The 26295-nt window shown below is 47.1% G+C and overlaps 1 protein-coding gene across 1 annotated transcript in view; it reads left to right on the top strand.

Moving 5' to 3' along the window:
• Window positions 1-26295, top strand: part of ofcc1 (orofacial cleft 1 candidate 1) — a 333910-nt gene that overhangs the window by 18939 nt on the left and 288676 nt on the right. The window contains exons 2-4 of the mRNA XM_041190069.1: window positions 577-663; window positions 18749-18815; window positions 19140-19316. Coding sequence (XP_041046003.1) covers window positions 637-663; window positions 18749-18815; window positions 19140-19316 — 271 coding nt within the window. The 5' untranslated portion in view covers window positions 577-636. The remainder of the gene's footprint in view (window positions 1-576; window positions 664-18748; window positions 18816-19139; window positions 19317-26295) is intronic.

Raw genomic sequence — 26295 nt, forward strand, 5'->3', positions numbered from 1 at the left:
TTGTTTCAGTTTCCCAGCATCCGCAGTATTTTGCTTTTATTGTAATGTTCATTGGGCTCCTTGTTTTATCTGGGGAGATGGTGGTGTAGGGATAATGTCACTGGACTAATAATCCAAAGGCCAGTGTTAATGCTGTAGAGACATTGGTTCAAATCTCACCACCAGCAGTTGGTGAGATTTGAGCTCAATTAATTTTAAAATAAAATCTGGATTTGAAAGCTTATCTCAGTAATGGTGGCTGTGAAACTATCATCGATTTCTGTAAAAACCCATCCAATGCCCCCTTAGGGAAGGAAACCTGCCATCCTTACCTGGACTGGCCTACATGTGACTCCAGACCCACAGTAAAGTGGTTGAACTGCTGTCAAGGGCAATAAATGCTGGGCTTGCCAGCAAAGCCTATATACAAAGAACAAAAAATGCATCCATTAGAAGAAGAGCATTAATAGGATGCTTCATGGGTCTGATTTGGAAGGATTGTAACTTCTTGAAAAGGGAATAAGAGTTTGACAAAACTATATGAGAGTGTGATCTTAATTTTTGTAAATGTGACCTTGTTTCTCTCTGATTCAGTAGGTAGGATTTTCTGTGGCCTGTGAAGTAAACGGATGCAGTACGTAAGAAAATCAACGTAAAATGGCAGAAGAAAAGCAGCATGAGCAGGTACGTGCATATAAGGAAATTAATTAGGAGCAGGAATAGGCCATTCGGCCCCTCGAGCCGGTTCCGCCATTCAATAAGAACATGGCTGATCTGATTGTGGCCTCAACTCCACAATTTACCTACCTCTGATAACTTTTGCCTGCCTCGTTAATCAAGAATCTATCTACCTCTGCCTTAAAAATATTCAATGACCCCGCCCCCACCCTCTCTGGGGAAGAGACTCCCAAAGAGAGCAAAATTCTTCTCATCTCTGTCTTAAACAGGAGGTGGCTTATTTTTAAACAGTGTCCCCTAGTTCTAGTCGGTCCCACAAGGGGAAACATCCTTTCATCATCCACCCTGTCAAGCCCCCTCAGGATCTTATACATGGCTGAGTGGTCTTCCCCTGTGCTCTTTTGGTGTGAATGACATTAAGCCCAGTGTGGGTCTTTGTTATTAATGGTAGAAACAGTGAATTGGCCATTGATACCGTGAAGTAGAAATGACCATTTGCAACTCTAAAGCTTTACCAAATTCCTCTCTGTTGTTTTAATGAGGGCCTTGGTCTTATTGCTATTTAAATAGCTTAGTTGCCTATTAATAATATCAACTTGGAAGAAAGTACATTTTGGAGGAATGTAAGAATGTCTGTATTAAGGATATTTTGAAATGTACAAAGCATCTGTACTTTACTGAGATGTTACCACATTTGTTCACTCGGACTCTGCTTTGAAAACTCCTGTACTGTGATGGCTTGCTGGTGGCCTTGGAAGCTCTACCTGTCACGCTGGATTTATGTGTCTTGAGTTTCATTGCTTTTTAAAATTTTTTTCCTAAGAACAACAACAGATTCAAATTAATTGTGTCAAATGTGATCGATGCCCCAATGCCAACGGATACATCATCCCACTTGGGAAATATATCCTGACTTGGAAATATATCGCCATTTCTTCCCTGTCGCTGGGTCAAAATCCTGGAACTCCCTCCCTAACAGTGCTGTGGGTGTACCTACACCACATGAACTGCAGCGGTTCAAGATGGCAGCTCACTACCACCTTCTCAAGGGCAATAAATGCTGGCCCAGCCAGTGAAGCCCACATCCCATCAATGAATAATAAAAAAACCAGGATAATGTGCGCACCGGGTTGGGGGGAGCGTGGGGGAGGTTGCTGTGGAGGTGGTGGTGTGGGGGCAGTTAGCTCAGTTGGCTAAATAGCTAGCAGGTGGTTCACAGTGTCGCCAATGGCACAGGGTTTGTTCCTTTTTCCGGGTGAGGTAAATTTACCTGCCCGGTCGCAAAATCACAGCATAAAGCTATAGTTCACAACCCTTGAATAATTAAGGATGCTACCTGGAGGAGACAAGAGGAATGTTCCTACACGACTCCCTTCATTTAGCCGTGTAAAAATGGGATAGCTGGCTACCACAGTCGCTCTTTTTTTCCGTATAAATATTTATTTCCAAGAATACTAGGGGCAGAATATTCTGCCTGTCGGGCAGGCCGTGTGGGGGTGGGCGCGGAACCTGATCGCCGCCCGCGATTGGGTCTGTGCCGCCATTTTACGCGGGTGGGCCAATTAAGGCCCGTCCAGCATGAATCATGGCTCCCGAGGAGAGCGGGAGTGGGCGGGCAGCGGCGGGACTGCAATGGCCGCCGGGTCCAATGGCGACTCGACGGCTTGTTTAAAAATCCTCCTGCAGCCTTGCAAAGGCCGTCAAACACGGCCAGCAGAAGGGCTGCCCAGAGCGCTGCTGGTGAGCAGACCGGGCAGGAGGGTAGGGCAGGGGGGTTGGGGGTCACTGTGCCCTTCATTTCTCAGACGATTGCCTTGCTGCCCTCCTCGAGGAGGTGGCAACATGGCGGGAGGGCCTCGTTCCCAGGGATGGGAGGGGGAGGCCCCCCCCCCGCCCCCCCACATGACCAAACGTGCCTGGGAGGAGGTGGCGGAGGTAGTGAGCCTCCGCAATGTGGTGCGCTGCACCGGGATCCAGTGTCGCAAGAGCTTTACGACCTTTTGCGCTCTGGAAGGGTGAGGACCATGTCGGCATTAGTCACTTAACCCAGCAGATAGGCTTTCCCTTGGCACCACCCCCCCCAACACCCCCCCACCCCCAAACTCTGAATGTAGTGGCTGCATTGAATCATTGACGGTATGTGTCCTTCACTGGGTGGGCCAGCAGATACTGCTCATGCCGAGGTCACCCTGAGAGGGTGGTGAAGCGATGGGTTCTGCACCCACAGCATGTGGTACACTGAGACCCACATGACTGTTCTGGGGGCAACCTGGAGGAGCTGCACCTGGGCACAGCGCTGGAACTCCAGGACATGTCAAAGTCAAGGTGATGACATGCTGGGAGGGGAGCTTCAAGGTGGCGTTGGCACCGATCGATCTGCTGCCCTTTGTGTTCGAGATGCTTGCGCCTCCTTGCTTTGCAAGGTTAGACCGTGTGGTGCCAAATGTGTGTAGGCTGTATTTGGCCAAGGGGGAGACAGACTTGACATCTTTGTGTGAGTGTTCGGCAGCAGCGGGGTCAGGAGGCACTGGAGCCCTGCAATGTCCCACTCTGGTTGGGGTGGGCCGTCCGTGAAGAGAGCCCAGGTACAAGTTGCGCTAATCAATGCTCCTCTCTCCTTTTCAGGAGAAGAATGCACATAATGCCGCCGAGTGGGTGGGGACTGGCGGAGGGCCGGCCTAGTTGGCTATCATTACCAGGTACTAGCAGGAGGCCCTCAATCTGGAGAGGCGCCATGCGCCCAGGTCCACCGGTGTCGGGGAGGCAGGGTGCCACGGGCAGGTACATTAGTCCAGCAGTGAGGTCACCATTCGTGTCCCAACAGCCATGACACTGCTGAACGTTCAGTGATTGAAGTTTACAACATGGCCATTGCTTATGGAAGGATGAGCACATAATGATCCGGGGAACAGTGCTGCACATTGTCATTGTCTCCACATTAACTGATCCAATGTCCTTGTTCTTCCTTTCAGCATCAGGATCAGGGCGGGGAGGAGGAGGCACAGGGACCCCCTTTCACACCTGAGGGCCCTGAAGTCTCTGACCCACCAGCGTCACCATCTCTGCCAGGCAGGCACCAGCGCAGAGACTGGTACTTCAGTGGGAATTAGATCATCAGCTAGTGTCACGGGTCTCAGCAGTGAGGGCACTTCACAGCCGCTGGAGGAGCTGGCAGAGACAGAGTGCCCATGGCGCCAGCAGTTGGAGGAATGCAGGGGACTAGGCACATGCTCAGCCGGTGGTTGATGATGTGCCCCTGGAGTGTGGGAGATGGTCTGGGCATCAAGTTTTCCGGCTCGGTGCTCATCCATCCACACTGAGCAGGGAGGTCCGAAGCGACCTCACGTTGGCGCAGCAGCTGCCTGTCGGCTCTGTGGGCTCCTCTCAGGGTGCGCCGGATGAGGGCAGCAGCTCCTCCGCCCCTCTCCCAGTAACCATGACATCCAATGAGGCTGCAATAACTGGGGATTTACCAACTGTGGAACTGGCAGCTCCCTCCCAGGCGGGGCCAGCACAGGCTTCATGGGCCAGAGGACAGCTGCCAAGGTCATTGAGGCCAACAGGACAGCAGGGTCAGCAGGCTGGCTCAGATACCACTCCCAGTGAGGGGTCAGCACCAGGACATAGCACCTGAAAACGTAAATTTAAGGCACCTTAGGCACACAACGGGTTTTTCACTGGTGCTTTTGTGTTGCCCCGCAATGAGGTCATGATTAGTTGGTGTGGTGTTTAACACCTTTATCATTTTATTCCCTTAAGTTCATTTTGTTATATCATTAAATTTAGACATGTGACCATGGCTGAGGGTGCCTCTTTTCCTCTGCAGGTGGATGGTTACCCATCATGTTATGAGTGAGTTGTGTCACAATGAGCTTTATTGACAAGGCCCTTAGTTAATGTTCCTATCCAGGCAGATTTTGAATTCAGCTATCGAGTATGGAGCCTGCAGCCCAGGCTTGTCCTTGGAGTCCATCTGTGGTGTTCTAGCTGAAGGTTGGATTAAAGCCTCCCGGGTGTTCCTGCCCCCCCCGGAGTATGCCCGGGTCAGCGTCTACCCCCTCAGCATTTCCCTGTGCGTGCTCATCCTTGGACTCACTGCTGGACTCATCGTGTGCAGCTGCAGCAACTGCGCCTACATCTTCATCATCCACTGCATCCCCCCTTTCCAGCACAAGATTGTGGAGAGTGCAGAATGCAACCACTATCAGCGACAGACAATCTGGGGGGTACTGGAGTGCGCCCCCTGAGCGGTCCAGGCATCAGAAGTGCATCTTGAGAAGACCAATGGTTCTCTCCACCACAGCCCTTGTGGAGTCGTGGCTCCTATTGTACCGCTGCTCAGCTTCTGTTCTTGGATGGTGGAGAGGCATCATGAACCACCATCTGAGGGGATAACCCTTGTCACCCAGCAGCCAACTATCCAGCCAGGCTAAGCACTGAATAGCCCTGGCACTTGGGAGTGTCTGAGTGTGTAAGCGTGTTGGGAGCTGCCTGGGTACCTTGCACAGACTTGTAGAATCAGCATACTGTGATCACACACTATCTGCATGTTCATGGAGTGGAAGCCCTTCCTGTTGACAAAGGCACCGGGCTCACCTGCTGGTGCTTTGATGGCCACATGTGTACAGTCTATAGCACCCTGGACATGGGGGAAGCCAGCAATCGCCACAAAGCCTCTGGCTCACTCTGTCTGACTGGCATTGTCCCAGTGGAAGTGGATGAAAGTCAATGCATGCCTGAACAGAGAGTCTGTCACTTGCTTGACGCAAGTGTGGACAGCTGATTGGGAGACTCCGCAGAGATCACCCACCGAGCCCTGGAAAGAGCCAGAGGCATAGGATTTGAGGGCAGTTGTGACCTTTAGAGCCACCGGCATGGGGTGTCCACCCACACAGTTTGCGGAGAACTCAGGCCCAATCATCTGACAGATTTGGTTCACTGCCTCCCTTGAGAGACGGAGCCTCCTTTGTCACTGCACCTCAGACATATTGAGGTAGCTGCTTCGCCACCTGTAAACCCTGGCAGCAGGATAGTGGCATCTTCTGTGGCCCCTTCCACCTTGCACTTCCTGTTGACCTTGCGCCCCTTGTGCCTGCGCCTGTCCTCCCAAAGGTGGTTCCCTGGAGGCTGAATGTGCATTCCTGGCCTCCTCCCCCTTCTGGCCCTCCCTTCCTCCTCAGAGGAGGTATCTCCAGCGGAGAACACAACTCCCATTCCCAAACTAAGGGAAGGCTTCCTGAAACCTGCAGGCCCCAAAAAGGATCTTCACTGCAGAGTGCTGACCTGAAGGTTGTGAGTCCTGTCCAAGCAGCTGGTATGAGTTTTGAAGTATTTCTGTTCACACAGGCAAGTATCAGGAAGTTTCAAACATAAATATCTGACTGAGCACATTCACGATGCCACTGCGCCCTCTTACCCCACCCGTGGATGAGGTTTGTACCTACCCACCTGCCCGTCGCGCCCGTACGACAACCTGAAGATCGCCCGGGTGCTGAAAATTCGTTGTCGATTGGTGCCTCAAAGGCCTGTTAATTAATGGTGGCTGCGCATCGGATATTATTGCGTGTCCGCTCACCGAAATATCGCGATGGCGCGCAGTGACATTGGGACGCTCGCCAGACATCACCATGCGTCATTTTATGCCTCGGCGTGTGGGGACCTTCCCCGCAAGCCAACAGGAAAATTCTGCCCTCGACGTCAGCGATGTGCTAATTTTTCCGATTGTCCTTCATGATGATCACGATCAGTGTTTATTTACGCCGCAACACCAGGGGGAGCACTTCCTACACATGCGCTGTTGCCGTGGCAGAGACAGTGACGTTACCTACAGAGACGACCCAGCTAATTGCCCACATCAAACTGGGAAACTCCAAGTTAACTTGTATACCCCTAGCGAGTTTCCAAGTGCAGGCGCTGCCTCTGCTTAATGCTGCCTGAAGAACTGGCGATTGGCACACAGATGGGACCTCACTCCCCTCCCCAAGCCCCTCTTCACTCCTCTCCTCACTCTCCTCACTCTCTTCCCTCCCCTCCCCGCTTCCCCTCACTCCCCTCCCCGCTTCCCCTCACTCCCCTCCCCACTCCCCTCCTCACTCCCCTCACTCCCCTCACTCCCCTCACTCTCCTCACTCCCCTCCTCACTCCCCTCCTCACTCTCCTCACTCCCCTCCCCTCACCACTCTCCTCACTCCCCTCCTCACTCCCCTCCTCACTCCACTCCTCACTCCCCTCCTCACTCCCCTCCTCACTCCACTCACCACTCTCCTCACTCCCCTCCTCACTCTCCTCACTCCCCTCCTCACTCCCCTCACCCCTCCTCACTCCCCTCCCCACTCTCCTCCCTGCCCTCATTCCCCTCCTCACTCCCCTCCCCACACCCCTCACTCCCCTCCCCACACCCCTCACTCCCCTCCCCACTCTCTTCACTCCCCTCCTCACTCTCCTCACTCTCCTCACTCTCCTCACTCCCCTCCCTGCTCTCCTCACTCCCCTCCTCACTCTCCTCACTCTCCTCACTCTCCTCACTCCCCTCCCTGCTCTCCTCACTCCCCTCCCCACTCTCCTCACTCCCCTCCCCACTCTCCTCACTCCCCTCCCCACTCTCCTCACTCCCCTCCCTACTCCCCTCACTCCCCTCCCCACACCCCTCACTCCCCTCCCCACACCCCTCACTCCCCTCCCCACTCTCCTCACTCCCCTCCCTGCTCTCCTCACTCCCCTCCCCGCTCTCCTCACTCCCCTCCCCACTCTCCTCACTCCCCTCCCCACTCTCCTCACTCCCCTCCCCACTCTCCTCACTCCCCTCCCCACTCCCCTCACTCCCCTCCCCAATCTCCTCACTCCCCTCCCCACTCTCCTCACTCCCCTCCCCACTCTCCTCACTCCCCTCCCCACTCTCCTCACTCCCCTCCCCACTCCCCTCACTCCCCTCCCCAATCTCCTCACTCCCCTCCCCACTCTCCTCACTCCCCTCCCCACTCCCCTCCCCACTCTCCTCACTCCCCTCCCCACTCTCCTCACTCCCCTCCCCACTCCCCTCCCCACTCCCCTCCTCACTCTCCTCACTCCCCTCCCCAATCTCCTCACTCCCCTCCTTACTCCCCTCCTCACTCTCCTCACTCCCCTCCCCACTCTCCTCACTCCCCTCCCCCTCCCCTCCCCACTCCCCTCCTCACTCTCCTCACTCCCCTCCCCAATCTCCTCACTCCCCTCCTTACTCCCCTCCTCACTCTCCTCACTCCCCTCCCTACTCCCCTCACTCCCCTCCCTACTCCCCTCACTCCCCTCCCCACACCCCTCACTCCCCTCCCCACACCCCTCACTCCCCTCCCCACTCTCCTCACTCCCCTCCCTGCTCTCCTCACTCCCCTCCCCACTCTCCTCACTCCCCTCCCCACTCTCCTCACTCCCCTCCCCACTCCCCTCACTCCCCTCCCCAATCTCCTCACTCCCCTCCTTACTCCCCTCCCCACTCTCCTCACTCCCCTCCCCACTCCCCTCCCCACTCCCCTCCTCACTCTCCTCACTCCCCTCCCCACTCTCCTCACTCCCCTCCCCACTCCCCTCACTCCCCTCCCCACTCTCCTCACTCCCCTCCCCACTCCCCTCACTCCCCTCCCCACTCTCCTCACTCCCCTCCCCACTCCCCTCCCCACTCCCCTCCTCACTCTCCTCACTCCCCTCCCCATCTCCTCACTCCCCTCCTTACTCCCCTCCTCACTCTCCTCACTCCCCTCCCCACTCTCCTCGCTCCCCTCCCCACTCTCCTCACTCCCCTCCCCACTCCCCTCACTCCCTTCCCCACTCCCCTCACTCCCCTCCCCACTCCCCTCACTCCCCTCCCCACTCTCTTCACTCCCCTCCCCGCTCTCCTCGCTCCCCTTGCTGCTCTCATCGCCTCTTCTATCGCTGCTTGCCCTGCGGCCCCTCACCACTGGCTCGATTCTGGAGCGGAGAGCAGCGGGAGGAACAAGGAGAGCGGTGAGAGGGGAGGGGGAAAGGTGAAGCGATGAGGGGAATGTGGAAGGCCATGGGGAACAGGAGAAGCGGCTGGGGAGCAGGGGAAGAAGTGAGGAGAACAGCGAGGGGAGCGGTGGGGGAAGCAGAGAGTTGAATAAAGAGGAGAATGGGGGGGGTGGGGGGGGGGCGATGTGGCAATGGAAGTTTCGGGACGCACACTGATGATGTAAGTGCTTGGAGAAACTGTGCATGCGCCGGAGGCCGGAGTTGGAGCTGAATTCCTGATTCCTGTTTCTGGTTTGGAGGCAGCAGGCATTACATCGTATTCACTATTACCAACATTTATTTAAAGAATACATTACATACTTTCAAAGCTAAGCATCCCTTTGAATACTCAAAGTAGTTTGTTCATGTTAGGATTAGCATTTTAATAATTACCCAGTGTATAACTTGATAGCTCGAAACAAAATGAAGTCCAAAGGCAATCGAGGACATTATAATGGTTGGAAATCAACATCTCGCTTTTTGAATAAACATGAAGGAAACAAAGTCCGTCCATAGATGAAAAGGAAATTATGATCAGCCAGTGTTGGTCTGCATTGGCGCGTCTGATTGTCCATTTTGTGTCGTTAGGGTAGGTCTCACTGCAAAGCATGCTGGGAACTCTGCTGATTCTTCCATCCATTAAAACGAACAGACAGACATATCTTGTGCAGTGCACGGCCCTCCGAGGTTTGCAAGTCCCTTCTTCACCGGGAGGAAGAGTCCATAAACTTTACCCTTGCCACGTAGAATCACAGGACCTATCCTGCAGAAAGGTGCCATTGGGCCCATCGTGCCTGTGCTGGCATTTCAACAGCTCAGTCCTGCTTTGTTCTCCACCACCCCCACTTTTCTCATCTCCACGAGCGGGATGAGGTTTCCTAAAGCTTTCACCGCTTAAGTAAAAAAATTTCCGAAAGGTGACGCGTGAGGGGATGTGTTTAATTACATTTTCAAATCCTTTGTTCATTTACTTCAAAACCGCTTCAATCTCCCCTGAGGCAGCCCCGTGCTTCAGGGCGATTGAAGCGCTCCTTCGTAAGCGTGCGCGCGAAAGAGAGCCGGCCCCGACTCTCCCTCCTCCCCGCGCCCGCACAGGGAGCACTGAGCGCTGCAGCTTGCGTCTCACGCTGGGTGGGCCTTAAGTGGCCTGCCCACGTAAAATGGCAGCGCGGAGTTGACTGAGGCTGGTGGTCGGCTCTGCGACCACTCCCACCCATTCCTGCCCGCCGGCTGAAACATTTTGGCCCCTGGAATGTGTTTATGTAATTTTTATTTTTTAACCTCCGTGCACGGATTGGATCAGTAGAAGTGTGACATCGAAAGGCTCCAGGAGTAGAAAGTAAGACTGACTTGGACCAGCTCTGCTACATATTATACATGCTTCAACTCTTTGATCTTACTCACTTCAGGTAGCATAGTAATTGGGGTGAAGTAGTCTTAGTTGTTCCATCACTGAGCTGTTAGAACAGCTTTCATACCCTGAGAAATGCATTCATGGGTATATTTTTGTGTGTAACAGACGCGAGTGGACTGTTATCCTGACCCGCCATGCTGATTATCAAAATATTCTATCCTCAAATTGCAATCCTTTCTTAAATCCTACAATGCATGCCATTTCCATTCAGTCTAACAATTCTGTATCTCTAACACTGAATCACATGCGGGTTAAAAGTCTGAACCTTCTGGGGTTCCCCTCATGATGAGCAAGATTTCTAATTCCAATCCCTGATGTTGTTCACTCCACCAGTGGCGGCCCTGTCTTCAGTTGCTTCAGCCCTAAACTCTCCCTAAATCTCTCTGCCTCTGCACTCCTTTCTCTAAGTTATTCCTTAAACTTCAACCAAACTTTTGGCCACACCTGCCCAAATATCTCCTTATTGCCTCTGATGTAAGAGTCACATGGACTTGAAATGTTAACTCTCTCTCTACACGGATCGAAACATTAACTCTCTCTCTACACGGACTAGAAACGTTAACTCTCTCTCCACACGGACTCGAAACGTTAACTCTCTCTCCACACGGACTCGAAACGTTAACTCTTTCTCCACACGGACTTGAAACGTTAACTCTCTCTCCACCGATGCTGCCAGGCCCGCTGAGTATTTTTCAGCATTTTCTATTTTTATTCCAGATTTCCAGCATCCGCGGTATTTTGCTTTCACGCCACTCGGTTTCAACTCTTGTTCGACAATTGCTCGTGTGGAGCGCTCGGGATATTTCTCTACGTTAAAGGTGCTACATAAACGCAAGTTGTTGTTGTGTTTGATGGTGCCTTCTGCTCAACCCCAGTGAACGAGACTAAAAGAGACGAGCGAGTCCTCGAAGCGTTGTGGGTTTCGCTCATTCATTCCCCACATTTGATCCGGAGTTTGCATTATTCACAGAGGGAGGACCGTTGGAATATGGCAGGGGTTGGGGGGGTGGGGGGGGGGGTGAATTCTGTCATGTTTGGTGATGGAACGGCTCGCTCAACGGGTGCAGGAGAGTGGAGAATTCGAAGATCAAGTGTATTTCTGAAATTTTTAATGAGGTTTATTTTTGAGAACTCTTTTTTTTTGGCCGTATGTGGGCCTGGATTTCTCGGTTGATCGACAGGCCCGGGAGGAGCCTGGAAAACGGACCCCCCGACAGCGATCGGCCCCCGACCATGGTCGATAAGCTCAGTACTGCCAGGGTTGTGGTGGGGGGGGGGGTCAGGACGAGGGCAGGCGATGGTGTCATCATGGGTTGCGGGCGAGCGCCGCGTGGAAGCTCCCTGAAGGCAGACGGTTGCAAAATAAAGCTGTAAAAAGCTGCCAAGAAAAAAAAACACGTCCATGCAGCACAATCAAGCACCTGAAAGCGCACCTTGTAAAAACGCTGCCCCCAGATATTTATTTTTTAATTTTATTTCCTAACGGGAAATTTCATCCCGCCCTTGGATGAGCTTAGCCGAGAAAGGTAAAGGCCGACGATTGTGCCGCTGATGGGCTTAATCGTCGGCCGGAGCGCTTCCGATTTTTTGCGGGTGCCCGCCCTGGGAAATATCAGGCCACGACAACGGGATGCTTGCCCGACGCCATCCAGCGTGATTTCACACCCAGTCGAGTCGAGCCAAGAGCCCGCCCGCCCGCCCGCAGGAGGTTAAATTCTGCCCATAACGTTTAATGCGCCTCAACCAACTTTAACGTGGCAAAATGTCCCAAGGCAGGTGACAGGAGCATCGTTAAGCAAAACCTGACACCGCGCCACATAAGGAGATAGAAGACCGAAGGCTAGGTGAAAAGAGGACGGTTTTAAAGAGCATCTTAAAGGAGAAAAGAGGTGATTGGTCTCAGGCAGGCAGGAATAGTAAATAGCGATTGGCAACACCCTGTGGCATTCAGTTTTTGACCAACAGTCCCTGTAATTTTCTTCTCCAGTGGGCGGTGATTCCTTCAGGTACCTGGCCCCTTTAATTTTTTTTTGTGGCACAGTCGCACATGCGTAGTAATTTAAAGGGACCAACTTTCGTGTACAATCTGCGTGTGGAATTTCAGCTTCTGCGCGGCTGCAGAGTTCAGAGGGAACATCGGTCTTGACCACTCACCAGGCCTGGGGGTACATTTTACAAGTGCACAATCCCACCGTGGAGGCTTGTCCAATGGAAGTGGACGTCCAGCAATCACGAACATTCTTCCATCCAACACCACAGCCATAATGTTTGTCCAGTGGTGCTGTTATTCCATTGGTGGCCTGGGTGTATCATATTCCTTAAAGTATGGTATCTTCTGAATCTGTTTCCAGATCCCATTGGTACTGTACACAACATAGAGACGTGGGGCAGGATTTTACACATCAGGGGGGTGGTGCCCGCTCGCTGACACACGGTGATGTTGGGGGGAACCCCCGACGCCACTGCGCCCCATTTAAATTTTCAGGAAGGCGGGGGCGCAGCGAAATCAGCTGCAGGCCCACCGACCTGTCAATGGCCAATTGAGGCCATTGACAGGGTCAATTATGTAATTAAAGGACCTGCCCGTCCAACCTTAAGGCTGGCGGACAGGCCAGGAGCCCCGGCGGGAACTAGAAAAAACAGGAACCTCATCCACGGACGGGATGAGGTTTCATGTAGGCTTTAAAAAATTTTAATAAAGTTTTTGAGACAATTATGGACATGTCTCAACTCGTGATATTGTCACATGAGGGGACATGTTAGGGAAATTTTACTTTTCTATTTTTAGATTTTTTTACATTTACAGCTGATCTCCCTGAGGCTGCACTTAGCCTCAGGGAGATGAGTGCGCTCTATCGTGTGCATGTGTGAAAGAGCACACTCTTGATTTTGGGATTCCACCGTTCCCCCCCCCCCACCCCCCCAACCCCGCCCGCACAGGGACCGCACAGCGTTTCTGTGGGGACGTCATGCTGGGTGGGCCTTAATTGGCCCGTCTATGTACAATGGCGCCGCACCTCCAATCAGGGGCACCAATCGGAAGCACGCCCGATGGGGGAAAAATTCAGCCCATAGAGTCATAGAGCTCTACAGCACAGAAAAAGGCCCTTCGGCCCCATCAAGTCTATGCCGGTCAAACAGGTACCTAACTATTCTAATCCCATTTTCCAGCACTAGGCCCGTGGCCTTGAATGGCATGGCATTGCCATGGCATAAAGCATAGTTCACCCCTCCACCCCCCCACACTCCCCACATCCCCAGCACCCCCCCATCCCAACTGCTTGTCATCTTGTGGGGATTGTGTGCCAATGCTCATTGTACCCACCCTATGCAGCACCAAGTCCACTTAGCTAGCCATCGCACGGGAGACTGGTAGCTGAGAAAATTGGCCACTTGCCCACCCGTTGTTTCTTACCTTTTACCTCGAGTTTGCCTTCACTTGTGTTTGTGTCAGCCTGCTACTAGGTTCCCCCATTCAGCCTTTGGAGAGGCTGAAAGAATTTCCTCCCACCTCCGACGTAGCCACTTAACTTTACACAGCTCAACCTTTAAACTTCCCTGGAGGCTTCAAATGCAGCTGCACCACTACCGCAGCCTTTTGTTTCAGGTTTAGTGAACTGGTAGCTCTAGAACTCACAGCCATAGTGGAATTACTGATTTTGCACCAATGTCCTTAAAACAGGCACAAAATGATCTCTATTATCGAAAGTATAAATGCAGCGACTAATTCGTTTTGCCATTAAAAGGTTAGTTCAAAGAGTTAGTTCCAATACAGCGGGTGCTGAAATGTTAACAAAGTCCACAATGTATGCTCTCAGAGGGGTGTGTCAGTGGAGGATTTCTATGCATTAGCAGGTTGAGAAGACATTACCTTAGCAATAGTTTTGTGATTCATTGATATATGCATTGAAAAAAAAAACTCTTCAACTTAGTCCAGCACTCTCAATGTTTTTTCAGCACTTGCTTGTGCTTTGAGCCTGAGGGCCTGATTCATTTATTTTGTGGCCAAGTAGAGTTAAACATGCACTTTGTGTACAGTATTGCTGGAGTTGCAGTTTTGAGCTTCTGCGGTAACTAAACTCCACCCTCTTTACCAGGCATTTAGCCGATAACACCGACTTGTTATAAAGCCATGGAACCTCAACTTTTAATTCCTTCACATTCCATTCTGGATTACTCGGTGTAGCTTGCACTCCATTGTAACATGCACGATGCTTGACTGCTGAGGACTGTGCTACAATGAAAGTGGAGTGTACCGTCTAAATTAATGCCATGTTCGTTTTGCATTGGGATGCTTTAAAAGGGGTTAAGAGCAGATTGGTGCTAGTTGTGACTCGCAAAATGGAACGATATCACTGTAACTGTCACTAAAGATGCTGTCAAGTTTTTAATTGTCTTAGCATAGCTCCCAGCCACAACCAGCACCCTGAAACGAAAGTACACCAGAGCAAGAATCCTGATACCTAACCTGGGTCGATTTTTATAGACAAACTGAAGAGGCTATTGGAAATGGCCCATGGACTTTGCTATTGCTGAGGACAGCAACACTTCCCAAGCACTATGCTTTATATATTAAGTATGTTATTATAGCATTGCTACTGGGTATCAAAGTGCAAAGGAAATGCAACTAATTGTGATGCTTTTAACATTGAACAACTGCCGTATAAAATAGCACGTTAGCTAATTATTCTCCTGTTTCAGTGCCTTAGCTTCAATTAGAAACCCAACATGACAAGCACCTTTCTCTATCCTGATGGAAAATCAGACAATTCCATCTCTTCGTTGGCCCCTGTATCACTTTTCTTCTGCAAAAGTCAGTGAGATAGGCCTAATGGTTAGCAAGTAGGCCTCAGATTTAGTGAGGTAGGACTCAGAGGTTTATTGAGGTAAGCCCCACATTTAGCGAGATAAGATTCAGAATTGATCTGATAAGGCAATTTGTAAGGTAGGCCTCAGATTTACTGAGGTAGGTCTCCTGTTTAATGAGCCAAGATTCACATTTAGTCAGATAGACCAAGTTTCAAAGGGATTTTAGTGGAAATGTGGCGGGGGGGGGGGGGGGTCAATTTTTGAGTTTTGTGTGAATTGGGTAGGTGGAGCATCTGCCACAGCTGCTAATGCCACCAGTGAGAGGCCTGAACCATTTTTACAGTGACGTCAGATTTGAATTTGATGGGCTGACTGGTACAGAATGAGCGCTTGCAGGTCGCTCTCTGATGGTTGGGAGGAATCTGGCCATCCTGCCGTGGTACTGAGATAGAAGTAGATGCTTAAAGGGTGAAGCAATCTGGGGGAGGGGGGGCGGGGGGTGGGGGAAGGGGGCATGGAGGGACTGGCAGCATGCGCCAAGGTCTTCGATGGGCCAGGAGAAACAACTATTGGAAAAACTTAACAGCCATGTTTCCAGTGGAGCCTCCAGCAGTTGCTTTAAGGGCTGCTGGTTAGGTCACTGAATGCTCAGCTCCACTAGGTGGAAAACATGTTTTCAAATCAGGATGGAAGAGGATCTTTGGCCTGCCACCTCTCCCACTCATGCTCGAAAGCAGCGACGAAAGTCATTCCCATTGTTTTGCCTGTTAGTGTAGGAATTTTCTTTGCAGGAACAGTTAAAGCAACTTAATTTAATTCCATGTTACTGAGGTAAAGCCTGTCAGCTTGGGTAGGAAACCAAGGTATGGATGGTTCAAACGAATTAATTTTTATGCCGCTGCAAAGTTACTCTTCTCTTTGACTTACAGTTTGCACATGGACTGCTGTCGGGAAACAGTAACTTTATGTTTTGCTCCTAAGCTGTTGATCGGGTCTGTCCGTGTGATCTTTGTAAGCAGATAAGGGCAGTGCAGACAGCTCAGAGCAGAGCTTGTTTACAGCAAGGCAGAAGAAAACAGTTAGACATAAATTAGGGCTGACGGTTTCATGAAGCACAATTGGTTGATCGCAGATTCAATGTGACTGCCCTGAACTGAGCGATGATCCGTACAGTATGCAAAATTCCTTGCCTTGCTGGTCTGTGCCCACCAGCCTTGCAGTAGCTTTCCCAAAGCCCTCAGCTATGGCTTTGAGTGGAACCAGAACTGAACGTGCCATTGTTGTGTCCAAATTCCTTTTGACAACAATCACATTCTTTTAAAAACTTCGTAGATTTTACTTGTCACTGGTTATAAATGAATTTTTGTTACAAAAGCAAGCATTTCCCTCTCACCATATTTCATTTCTAAATAGTGGGAAGGTATGCCACACTGTGACTAAAGTTACCACAAGACACAACATTTGTGTTTAAAAGGGACTCTATCGCTAAAGCCATTGAACTTCAAAGCAAATATTTCTCTTTATCTGGCGCAAGTTGAAGTTTTATCACTAGTTTTATTGGCTGCTTTGGTGCAAGGTTCTTGGATTCTAGCTTTCTGCCTGTGGTTTTGCTCTGTTTATAAATACATATCTCAATGAAATCATCCCAGGCATAATAGGAAAGTAGAGATTAGTGTAATGTGAATCCAAATTAGCAACCAGTAGGTTCTTGATGATCAAAATTCAAGTTTCCATTTAAATAAATGAGATGTATGGCATATGTTTATTTTTGATGACCATTAGACAAAAAGTACTAATGATATCTGTTGGAGGAGCTTCTGAACAATAATAATTCTTTAAAAATTAATTTTAAAATCCAAGCATTTTATCCATGAAGCAAATAAAGTAATTATATACATATATATATAATATTTATATATATATATATATACATGTATCTATATATAAATATGTGTATGTATATACTATATATATATACAGATAGATAAGTGGTACTATACAACCTCAATCCCTATCAAAGCGCGTTACACGATGAATGAATTGTTTTCCAGAGGGCAGTGAGTGTCTCAATGGAGCATTGTGAGAGTTGGTGAAAGTGTTTTATGATTTCCATATTGCAACAGAATTCTGTCAATGGAACATGTATTTCCATGAAGCATTATTTGATGAGGCACCAATTTATTCCTTATAGATTGTGCAGTTTTAAGCAACTGGGTAAACATAAGTTGGACATACAGTGGGATATTCTTACTAAGAGGATTTTATTTTTACCTTAATCCTTTTACCTTAAGCTGTTCTCTGTGCCATGTCCTCTGATATATGCATTGCTTATGGTTCAGAGAACAGTTGGATACAGTACAATGATAAATATGTTCTGAACCAAACATTTTGAAAAGCATGCGGAACAGGCTATCTGCTCAGAAATAAGAATCGTACCTAGAACATTAAGCCATCTTGCTCTCTCTCAGAACTTCAGTGCATTTCTGTGTTGATTTTTGCTTGCCAGCTTTCATGCCTGTTCGCTTTTTATCTAAGATTAAAGAATATGTCTGACTCAAAGCATATTTTAAGAATTGGCGGGTCTGGCAGTAGTAGAATGGAGATAAAAGCTGATGAGGCTCATGTCTGTTCTCAACTGAGAGAGACGGTACTCTGAAGAGAACAAAAGAGAAACTGGATGAAGAAGTGCATTTAATGGCGTCCATGTGCTTGGAAACCTGACCTGACAAAGTGTGATCAAATGAGCAACTTTCTGACTGGGTTTTATTAGGTGCGTTTTGTTATTTGCCATCAAAGAGTATTTCTATTTGACTATTTTAGAAATGATAATAATGGATATTAAATGGTATAATGTTAGGGGAACGCATGTATGAAGCACGCACATCCATATTAAGATACTTTCTGCAACTACCACATTGGAGAATTGTCTAATATGTTCCAGTGCATAGGAGGGAACTGAAAGATTGTCATCGTGACCTATCAGTAAGTACTTCTGCGTGCCACTTATGGAGTTTTCAGGAATCTTCTCTAAATAGCGGTTTATAAATTGCTTCCCCAAACAAAATATCAGGGAGAAAAATGAAAAACCCACGTAGAATTCATTAAAAGACCTCAAGCGATAATGTTCCAGCATTCAACACTAGCTTGTGGGAGTTGGTACAGAAGCAGAGCACTTTATGGTTCACAGTTTGTGTTCCAGGCAATAATCTGTGTGTTGAGTGTGTCTTCTGAGTTCAGGAACTGATACTATTGATTGGCCAGAAGCTTGGTGATGCTTTGGACATGAAGAATTACACAGAGTCAGAAATATTTTTGTAATTGGTGTTCCAATGCAAGCCTGAAAGTAACAGCCATACAAATAAATCTGCAGTGCCTGCTGAAGGGAAAGGTGAATGTTGAGAAGGCTTTCAGAAGTATTATAATGGAAAGTGGCCTTTAATGACCAATGACCAGATTAAAGGTTCATTAATTACAAATTGTGGCCATCGAGAAATGAATCCAAAAAAAAACTACCAGAAAACCTTTGAGCAAGTCAGTTGGAACATGCAATTTAAAATCCTGAACACAGTTGGAACACTTTAAATGTTAAGCCATTATATATTTGTATAAATCAAAAAAAAATACAGATTGTAGAAATCCAATGACCTTCATTATGTATTCAATTTTAAGGATTTTATTTTTGGGGCTATTTTTGAAATAAATTTTCCACTTCTGTTGTTCAATTAGTGTTTGACCCTTCAGCAGGGATGTAAATTAAATGACATTTCCTTGTTGTCCTGTGTTTAAAATATGACGTTAGTTGTGGATCATAAATGATGATCTTCATTCTGGAGCTAATTTATTCATTTAACAATTTCCCTCAAGAAGTTCCAGCAGAAGGCTCGGAAGCAAACTAAGCAGAAGAAATCAAAGTCGGCTGAATTTCTGATGGGTGAGCCTTGCTTGATGAGTTATTGCTCATAATTTGTGTAAGGATTAATTAACTAATTACAGACAAATGGCTGTAGGCTAAATTTTGCTTTTGCATGTCAGGGCGCAATTTGTAATTATTTTAATCATTTATTTTTTTAAGCTTCAGATTTAATTTTAACCTAATTGTGTTTTGGTGACATTTGAGGATGATGTGTTTGTCTGCATATTTGATAAGGGAATGTTAAAGGAATTACGGGGAGAAATTTTTCTTGGTTGTCATTGTAATGTACTTTTGCGTAATGTGCTACCCTGACCTTCTTGGGTTTTTGTTTGACGGATGCAGTAAAAGACAACAGATCCGCAGCAGAAGGCATTGAAAATCCTGCTTTTAACATCAGCACCAGAAACCTTTCAGTATATCATAATTCAGCAGAAAAAGAAATTAGACATGACAGACACGATGGCACCCTTGCAGCTCACCAACAAAAACTCCTGCTCCAAACCTATGATCAAGCAAGAGGTGAGGCTTCAGTCTTGATTAACCTCACAGTGACTGACAGTAGTTTTGTTCTTGATCTAAACCTCACATTCCGGTGTCTAAACCTTACATTCCAACTTCACGTGTCAGAACAAGTTCCCATTCTGAGACTCGCAAAATGAGAGCAAATCCTTTGGGACTCGGGATGTATCCGGGCATTCTACATGGAAACCTGGAGGAAAGGCTTCCTTAGGTTGGCCACTGGAACACTTGATCGTGCCTTCGAGCCTCCTTAAATGAATTATCTTTTTTAAAAAAAACTTGCGATTGAGATGATGAAAGTGGGCACCCTTTAGATAGCTGCATTTAACTTCACACGCCTTTTCAAATGACCTTAATCACAGAGCTTACTTTAGTTCTCCTTTATTTCCAGGCCAAATCCCTTAATTATTTTGCCAAAATGCCCACCTCAAATTGATAAAAAGTGCAATCATTGGATTAAAAAGGCTTACGGCTTCTAAAGCAAACTGTGCTGAACCATGACAGGTTATGTGATGTTTAATACAAATGTACAGATTAGGAACCTACCATGCACATTGTTTTTTTTTAAGAGATGATTTATTTTCAAATATTTGTGTTTGTTTTGGTAAGCAAAAGAAAAAAATGGCACAGGCATTAATAATCAAATGATGCCAATCATCATTTTAGAGCAACGCTTGCGAGACACCTTCCCTTTTAAAGAACAGTCATTGTGCCCTGTGAAATTTGTCACAGTTTTACACTTTAGTTGCTTGAGGAGTCTGGCAGACATGCTGACTTTAGGATGTGTATTGTTCATCATAGCTGTCAGTAACAAATCTCATGCTTTCTGCTTAAATGGAATAATGGAAAAGAGACATTCTTCTTTCAAAAACAAAATGAAACAAAAGTAGCAAAAATAATCCTCAGCAGATGATTCAAATATCTAATATTATCTTATAAGCCTGATCTGGACACAATACTCAGAAGTAAGTACCTTATTGGAATTATATTACCGTACTCTTCCTCTAAATGGATGCACACACAGCATTGACAAACCTAATCTGAATTTTTCTTAGTAGCTCAATTATAGCAATCTCTGAAACCTACAAATGGAGTGAAATGTATTATGCATACTGCTATAATATATTTCTCAATCTTTTCATTTTCTGGTTTCTTCCTCCATCTGTTGGCGTAAAGTTTGCAGTGGTACCTTTAAAACCAGGTAATTGTCCTAAAAGCCTTTTAAAATAAATATAAACTGGTTTAAGACTTTCTATCTTTTACAAAAATAAGAGACTTTCTGTTACATCCATTGTCAGTCTTTTCTTTAAATAGAGTCAAGAAGGTCGAGGAGTATTATGTATTGTACAGTGCAGAATGATCAGTTGTGGTCAGATTATGCAGGCGAATGCATACATTGACAAAACTCTTTGGCACAGATGTGTTCTCACCTTGGATGAAAACTGGATGTGGCGCTTTATAGTGATTCATAGCACTTTCGCAAATGGGTTGGAAGTGCTTTTCGTATACCCTTTGTTTGGGAATGTGGATTTCAAAACACAAACAGATCAGCCATGATCTTATTGAATGGCAGAGCAGGCTCGAGGGGCCGAATGGCCTACTTCTGCTCCTTTTTTGTACGTCCGTATTGGTTTATTGGCATTTGAATAATCTTCTCCAATAAAGCATGGATTTATCAAGAAGTGAACCTGCTTCATTTAGCCAATTAAAGAGAGTATTTGGAAGAAACTGTGTCCAGCTGATCATTTTGTAAATCACTGTATTTAGAATTGATTGGGTGTATTTTAAGTCGTCCAACATACTTTCCCTTCCTCTATCGATTTAACTTCAGTTCCAGTATCACAGTGCTTTAAATCTAACACATATATTCTGGAAGCTGAGAAGCAAAACCAAGCAGAGCAGAGATACCACATCACCTCCCTGCTGGAGACAAGTTTAAAGCCACAGTTTTAATAAAACCACTGCTGAATTAATGCATTGTGCCACTCTCGATGGAGTAAATGTCTTCTGTTCAACAGATCCATCTTTCAGTTTGGTTTTTGATCTGGTTTCTGATGAAGAAGGACAAACAGGGAAACTAGTTGCAACTGATGGCTAACAAGAATGCTGTACTTGTTATTTCTCTCTCATATCCAATTAAATTTTTCTTTTTAACATAGCACTCAGCAGCCAGCATAAATACATTTCTGACTGATAAATAGAAGGTATGTCACTATCTGCAGCACGGTACAATAAATATTCCCACAGGTAAGATAGATTGAATAAGTGTCATATCATAACTATGACAGTTTAGGCTGCATTTATATTGTCAGCTTTTTGGTGCTGTGACAATATCACTCCAGAATTGGGACCTGATCTGATTTCAGGATGTTGTAATGTTAGACCCCTTGGGCTTGACATTTTATGGAGTGCAGCTGCAATACTATGTCAAGTTGAGTTTACATAGTGCTCTGGGAGTTCATTGGACCTCCTGGGCAATGCAGAAACTTAAACTCAATTTTTCAGAAGTGTTCTGACAAAGTGGCAGAGCCTGCATGTGCTCTGAAGATATCTTAGATTGAGTGTCCAGGAATGGAACTTGGTGCAAGCACCCACAGGCAGAGCTTCCTCTCGTGTGCAGGGGTGGGGTTCATGTCAATGGATGCTGCAAACCATTCTCTGTAGCTGCCAGTCATAGGTGGGTCATGCACCGTAACTACAAACTTGGTACGTACGCAACCAAAATAAAATGAGTATTTTTTAACTTTAGTAGCCCAGGATAGACTCATAGACGTCTGCAGCACAGAAAGAGGCCATTTGGCCCATTGTGTCTGCGCCAGTCAACAAAGACCTGGCTACACTAATCCCATTTTCCAGCGCTGGGCCCATAGCCCTGGAGGCCATGGCAACGCAAGTGAAGGCCACATTTTACCAGGATAGTTTACCAGTGGAAAAACAATTTTTTATTCTTCCTGGTTATTTCACACCCAGCTACATTACTTGCAAAAGTACAGGCAAAATCCAGCAGTGTTGTTGGAAGTCAGTGCATTACTACATTGTGGATTTGTGGAGCTCATTAAATTGAAATAACAGATAGGGGACTGAATCCATCAGATTATAAAGAAAAACAAATTCTTTGTGAGTTGAAACTCTGCCATTCAATGTTTGGGCAGAATGTGATTGAATGAAATTCTACTGTCCAATGTTTATAAGGTTGTGGGTTCGTAAGAACATAAGAGTAGACCATATGGCCTGTTGAATCTGCTCCGCCATTCACTGCCAAAATGGCTGATCTTTGGCTTCAACTCCACTTTGCCACCCATATCTCAACTCCCATATCCCTTGAACCTCTGAGGGAGTTTAAGTCCCACTCGAGAACCTGGGCACAACATCCATATTGACACTCCAGTGCAGTACTGAGCGGGTGCTGCACTGTCTTAGGTGTGGTCTTCTAAACCAACGGCCCTGTCTACGCCTCAGGTGGACATAAAAGATTGTATGGCACTATTTTGAAGAGAAGGAGAGTCATTCCTGAAGTCTTGGCCAACATTCATCCCTTAATCAACATCACTAAAACAGATTATCTGGTCATTATCATATTGCTGTTTGCGGGAGCTTGCTGTGCAAAAATGAATACTGAGTTTCCTACATGACAACAGTGACTACATGTCAATAAGCACTTCATTGGCTATAAAGTGCTTTGGGATGCCTGCTGGTCATGAAAAACAATCTAGAAATGCCAGTCTTAGGGTGGGATTTTCCAGCCTTGCCAAAAGCCAATGGGCTTTTGGTTAGGCTGCTGGATCTCCCACGGCAGGTCCCACCACCACGGGTGTTGGAAAATCCCGGCCTTTCTTTCTTTAGTAAGGGCAAAACCAATAGCGTGGAGTGCTATTTGAACCCGTTAGAATTTTATTGTGGGAACGCTTTTCATGAAACCATTATTGCCAAATTGCCTTCAGGTTTTTGCAATGCAATTGTGCTTTAATGGGTGTGCGTGTAGGTATTGTTTTGTTAGCTCTGTCCGATGTCCAGATTGCTCTCAGTACAATGCATGTGGAGTTGATTCTTCCCATCCCATCTGCTTTTTAAAAGATTTCAGCCTAATTTTTGTTTGGGTACTCACAGGCGATTTAAGCTTGGACACAAGAAGCCCAATATCTAAATTTGCCAACAACATAAAAATTCAGTGTTTGGCAAACAGCCAAGACTGTAAAAGGACATAGGTAAGCTAATGGGCTATAAAAACAGGAGGCAGATGTAAATTTATATGAAGAAATGTGAGATAATAAATACATTTAGGGAGCAAAATGAAGGATAGAGATGGCCAGAAGTAATTTTGTGAGGGTGAAGGATGTGTTAACAACAAGAAAACTCAAGCTTGTAACAAGGGAAAAACCCACAAGTTGCTGCATTCTCAGAAACCTGGGCAATAAATAAAGGTCTGTGAAAGATAACAGAGCACTTTAAAATGTGGATGATAAGATGTATGCTAAAAATTCAACATACCATAAGACTAAAGGAAGATGTACTTGAAATTGCAAGAGCAAAAAGAACTCTAAAAAGTGAAAGAAAATCCAGGAAAGAAAATGTCAGTATTTCAGCCATTCGATCAGAGCTGGAAAGCTACAGAGACCTCTTCCATACGGCAAAGTGGAGGGCAGCAGAAAAAGGAGTTGACCTAGGCGTAGTTGGATGACAAACTCCACAGAGCAGCTCCAGACGAGCTACAGTGAATGTTTGAGGATGGTGCGAGACAGACAAGCGTGACATACCATGACAGCAGGTCTCCTGGTAGGAGTAGCTACAAGCAGCAGAGCCCAGCTTATATCTCCACCTAACTTTGTATCATCAGCAAATTTGGATACATTCCACTTGGCCTTTTTGTCTAAGTCATTAATGTAGGTTATAAATTGCTGAGGCGTCAGTATTGATCCTCGTGACACCCCAGTAGTTATAGCCTGCCAACTTAAAAATTTATTTATCCCTGCTCAATGCTTCCTGTCTGTTAACCAACCCTTCATCCATGCTAACATATTACCCCCCAACTCCAAGGGCAGGATTTTTCCCTTCCCTTGTCCAACAGGCTTGGTGGGGGCGGCCTGGAAGCTGACCACAGGCCGTGATCAGGGCCGGACCGCTATGTCACGCTGGTGGGCCACGCGCGTGGATGTGCGCTGGAAATCTCCCCGAGGCACAGAGCTGCCTCGGGGAGATGAGCAGTTTAAAACATCAAAAATAAAGATTTTAAAAATGTTACAAAACATGTCCCCTCATGTGACTCTCACATGAGTAGGGACATGCTATAAGTGAAATTTATACATTTTAATTTTATTTTTATTTGCTGTTGGAAACTTCATCCCACCCGTGGATGAGATTTCCGAAAAAATGCAAAGGCACCTTGGCCTTTTCGCCTTCCCATCCAACCCAACAGGATGTTGCCTGGGCTGGAGAGTTTTAGTTATGAGGAGAGATTAAATAGACTGGGGTTATTTTCCCTGGAGCAGAGGAGATTGAGAGGGGATATGAGTGAGGTGTATAAAATTATGAGGGGCACAGATAGGGTAGACAGGAAGGAACTTCTCCCCTTGGTGGAGGGATCAATAACCAGGGGGCATAGATTTAAGGTGAGGGGCAGGAGGTTTAGAGGGGATGTGAGGAAGAATCTTTTCACCCAGAGGGTGGTGGGAATCTGGAACACACTGCCTGACAGGATGGTAGAGACAGAAACCCTCATTGCATTTAAAAGCTGTGGGCCTAGTACTGGAAAGTGGGATTAGAATAGTTAAGTACTTGTTTGACTGGCGCAGACTTAATGGGCCAAAGGGCCTTTTTCTGTGCTGTAGACCTCTATGACTCTATGACTATTAGAAACAATTGTACAATTCTCATAGAGGAACCTTTCTTTTCAGTTGTCAACAAATTAAAATTTCTCTCCATCTTCCCTTCAGAATTATTCCTTTAGAAATCCCTGTCTCTCCATACATCCATCACCTTCAGTAACTCCCAATCTAAACACCAAATGAAAACCAGATCTAAATCTTGGCAAAACAATAGGAGTCACATTTAACTTAGTTATTTGCTGTTACTCTGGTGAAGTGGATTGGTGGCCCGCTATAGAATCAGCCCGATGTTTATTCCTTCACATTACCATCCAAGCAGCCAAGATGGTATGAGGTGGTTGGCTATAATATCAGCCTCTTGGGACTGGGTGGCTTTCACACCATGGTATTTCATCCCTAAGATGAGTCATCTCTTGATTGAGCAACCTGATCTTGCCTCCTTTTTGTCACATGATCTGGGCCGCCACCAGGAGACGGTCATCCTGTTACGCTGAGAAACAACATCATCAGCATCTCAGCTGATGGGAAAGCAGACCTAATGGTACCACTGAGCTCAATATCTGTATCCCAACCCCAGGTGGTCAGAGGCTGCCAGAGACAACTGTCTCCAATCTTTCACCCCAATGGCTGCATTCTGCATCAATACCCCTATGGCCTCGCCCCTCCCTATTTCTGTACCCTCCTTCAGCTCGACAACCTGCTGAGATTCCTCCAACTCTGGCCTCTTGCTCATCCCTGATTTTCATCATTACAGCATTGACGACCGTCCTTTCATCTGCCTGGGCCTTAAGATCTAGAATTCCTCCCTGAACCTCCTTGCCTCTCCATCTCTCCCTCATTAAGATGGTCCTTAAAACCTACTCCTTTGACCAAGCTTTTAGTCACCCGTCCTAACATCTCCTGTGTCAAATTTTGTTTGATACGTGTTGTTATGTGCTTCGGGATGTTTTACTACATTAAGGGCATTATATAAACGCAAGCTGTTGATGGCTGAACCTCAGACTGCCATGATAGTCTTTGGTCCTGGGAAACAATTCTGTAGATGACCTTGGGATTGTCATATGCTCCAGGGTAGACTGCAGTTCTGTGAAGTCATCCATTAGGATGTTGCAGCTGTGGTCATTGGACTCAACCAATTGACCTGCCATTTAAGGCGC

Source organism: Carcharodon carcharias, chromosome 6 (genome assembly GCF_017639515.1).
Source record: "Carcharodon carcharias isolate sCarCar2 chromosome 6, sCarCar2.pri, whole genome shotgun sequence".
In the NCBI taxonomy this organism is placed as follows: domain Eukaryota; kingdom Metazoa; phylum Chordata; class Chondrichthyes; order Lamniformes; family Lamnidae; genus Carcharodon; species Carcharodon carcharias.